Source organism: Perna viridis, chromosome 10 (assembly GCF_037379345.1).
Source record: "Perna viridis isolate PV_CMFRI_1.1 ecotype Kerala chromosome 10, ASM3737934v1, whole genome shotgun sequence".
NCBI classification, from domain to species: Eukaryota; Metazoa; Mollusca; class Bivalvia; order Mytilida; family Mytilidae; genus Perna; species Perna viridis.
In genome coordinates, this window is record NC_142454.1 from 17471483 (window position 1) to 17474849 (window position 3367).

At 35.7% G+C, this 3367-nt stretch overlaps 1 protein-coding gene across 1 annotated transcript; it reads right to left on the reverse strand.

Annotated features, from left to right (window-relative positions):
• Positions 1-283: 283 nt before the first annotated feature.
• LOC148604775 (uncharacterized) lies at positions 284-1686 on the reverse strand. The gene has a single exon (XM_088549739.1). It carries the CDS (start codon positions 1544-1546, stop codon positions 482-484), a length of 1065 nt encoding a protein of 354 aa, XP_088405865.1. The 5' UTR covers positions 1547-1686; the 3' UTR covers positions 284-481.
• Between the last annotated feature and the right edge of the window lie 1681 nt (positions 1687-3367).

Genomic DNA, 3367 nt, shown 5'->3' on the forward strand with positions numbered 1-3367 from the left:
GTTAGTTGTGCTCCGTTCTTTACCCTCCAATGTACAGCAATTCACTCACAATATGATGCCAAATTAAATTAGTAGCAAAACTGCTTCAAATACTTTACCGCAGCAATACTTGTACAAAATACATAATTACTTATTTGAAATTCCCTTATATATTTAAAGGACGATCGAAGGGGAATGGAGGTAAGAACCAACAAGATATGGGTGCTGATTCTTAAAGCTAATTCTTTTTGATGCTCACGGTACCCTAGATTTTATTTCTCTGTTTCTTACAGTCATCGTATTTTTTTCTTCTAGTCTTGACAGTGATTTTTCCTATCTAAAACAGTCGAACAGCGCTTTTGATGAAAAATAAATCGACCATTTACTTTTTAGTTCTGTATTTAAAACAAGAAAATGTAGCAAATCATTGGAAAAAACATATTGTATCTAGCAATTTTAATCCCCGAAAAAAACGGTTCGTAGTCAAGTTCAGTTTTTTGTGTTATGCATCGGATTCATCGCTGCTCGACTCATCAGACGACTCGTACCTTAACATGGCGGATGCATCCGGTGTGAAAAGGTGACTCTGGCTAACATGTTTACTGAAGTCGAAGTTCAATCGTTTCATAGTCAAACTCCTAACTCCTAAATCACCATAGTGTTTTTGGTATTGTTCATCTGGCGTCCCTGGAATATCTTCGATAACTTTAACTTTTGGCGCTGCTTCTAATCTCATATTGTAATAGTCTGTCGAGCCATTTTGTACGGACTTATAGTTTTCAATTGAGTCATGAAAGTTTTCTATCTTATCCGAGAAGTCCAAAGATTTCAACTCTTTAAGTCTCATTTCAACTAAATCTTCCCGCTCTTCGCTTTCAAATAGATTTGACGACTTTCGCTGTGTTTTGTCGCCGTTTCCATTCTTCGAGGATGGTCGTCTGCTGCCTAGTCCAGTAAGTATTGGAGAACAGGTTCTAGGCCTAGCATCTATGGCAGGAACTTGAAGCAAGTTCTTGGTGGTAGCAGCAACACATGCGGTTCGTTCTTCCGGTCGACCATATTTCGCTGACGATGGCCTTACAGTTATTCCTTTAGTTTTGTCGGGAATTGGCAATGAACTACCTTCCGATAGAGAATGGCTCCTTTGTCTTGGAGTTTGTTCATTGAGAAAAACGTCATCAATAATGGCATCAATGTTGATTTTGACCTTAGGCACCTTCTTTTTCTTCGGTGTATCGGTTGTTTGAAGCTTCTTCAGAAACTCATAGTCTCGTTCTGAATCTCCAACATTAATGTTCAAAGACCTCAAGTTTTTAGCCCTAAGCTCCCGCTCTTTTTCCTTATCACCGTACATTCGAGCGTACGCTAATTTCGAACGATGCAGTTTTTCTTGAAAACGTTTATACAATATTTTCTGGTCAATTTTTACTCGATGTACAATATTCTTTTCCGTCCGATTTAAAATATCCATATTTTTCTTGAGAATAATATCCTCCTTATAATTTGCATAATGTACCGTGAGCGAACGCTCTGCCCCTTCGGCAACTTTTCCAGAGGTTCCTACCATACTCAGATATAATGCATCCAATTGACTCTTTTGTCACTTATGATGCGAGTTCGTTATAGAATGCTACAGGAAGAAGCCGCAATTTACTGTTTCTAATTCCAAAGGTTTTCGTACTTGTAACCTTCAAATATACAAATTTGCCAAAATGTAAATCGTGATGTTTGTTAATTTGAAAGGATTGATTCAAAGTGTTTAAACTGTATAGATTAAATTATCGTTGTGACAAAACAAAATAACTTTCTACTTACATCAACCTTATCAATTTACAAACTTCGCTTTCTCCTCGGTTATCGCTTGTCGTTATTTCGTCTGTTTGTCTTACAATTAATCTTGTTCTTTGTATGTTTGTTTCTATTTGTAAATGAAAGTGTTTGCCAAACAAAATGAAACTTTCTTTGATTAATTATTTTAACTGCATGTTTTCATACTAAACATACATGACCCAGTGACTTCTGGACAGTTCTATGACTAGAGAGTTTTCTTTATTCGGTATGGTAGTGGGAAAATGGGCAGTTAGCTGTAGAATGTCTCCTTATTTAAATACAATTAAATTTACAACTCAATTAATTGGTGAAAATCTCCACCAAATCATGAATGAAGTAAAAAAATAAAAGAATTTAAGAACTCCAGGTCGAATCAAATTAAAACCATATGGTCAAAATATTTAATATAGCAAAATTTAATATAGTAAATTAGCAAACGGCTAATCCTAAATCGAATCCCTTGTCTGAAGCTTTCGTCAATATATCGAGTGACAATGATAAGTTGTTGTAGAGATACTCCTAAAGTGTAAGAGGTTAGAATTCCGTTCCTCCATACTCCTAAAACGTAAGGTAGGTTGGAATTACGTTTCCCCATACTCCTAAAAGGTAAGATAGGTTGGAAAACCGTTCCTCCATACTCCTAAAGTTAAGACAGCTTGGAATTCCTCCGTACTCCTAAAAGGTAAGATAGGTTAAAATTCCGTTCCTCCATACTCCTAAAAGGTAAGATAGGTTGGAATTCCGTTTCGCCCCCATACTCCTACAAGGTAAGATAGGTTGGAATTCCGTTCCCCCATACTCTTAAATGGTAAGATAGGTTGGAATTCCTCCATATTCCTAAAAGGTAATATAGGTTGGAATTTTGTTTCCCTATACTCCTAAATGGTAAGATAGGTTGGAATTCCGTTCCTCCATAACCAAAGGATGGCACCAAGTATATGAAATAACTTTTCAGTTAACCTTTTACATTGCTGGAGTATTGCAGAGAAAAACTGTAATGAAAAGGTTAACGGACGAACGGACACCATTCAACAAATCGGGATATAAAAAGTGAGGATAGCTCAGGACTGTAAAACATTTGAAGCTCAAGACGTTATGTTTGGTACTAATTTAAGTCTGCATCTGATCGATTTTTACAAAATATCATATATTCAAACTTGATACAGTTATAAATATGGATATTTCTTGTAATTGCTTTTTTTGTAGGGGTGTAAAACATACAAATTAATTTTTCAAAGTTATGTTCGCTCTGCAGATATGTTTATGTATCACCTTTGAAATGTAGTCCAATACTTCAATTCTTCGACCTGTAATTCCTCCTTAAATAAAGTATCTATATCTTTTTAAGAATATTTGGGTCATTGTATCCAGCTTTAGAATGGTCCAAGTGGTTCAAATGGTCAAAACACTCAAGTTTTGGAGTAGGTCTAAGTTGCAGATTTTTTTTATGTCTGCCTTTAGTAAGGAGTGGTCTAATTCTACATGTGTCACGTGGTACAAAGGTAAAAATAAAATTAAGTATAAAAAGGCAGCAAAATCGTGTACCAAGACAAACTCC

Coding starts and splice junctions, on each gene's coding strand:
- LOC148604775 (XM_088549739.1), bottom strand. CDS start 1,546: ATGGTAGGAACCTCTGGAAAAGTTGCCGAAGGGGCAGAGCGTTCGCTC.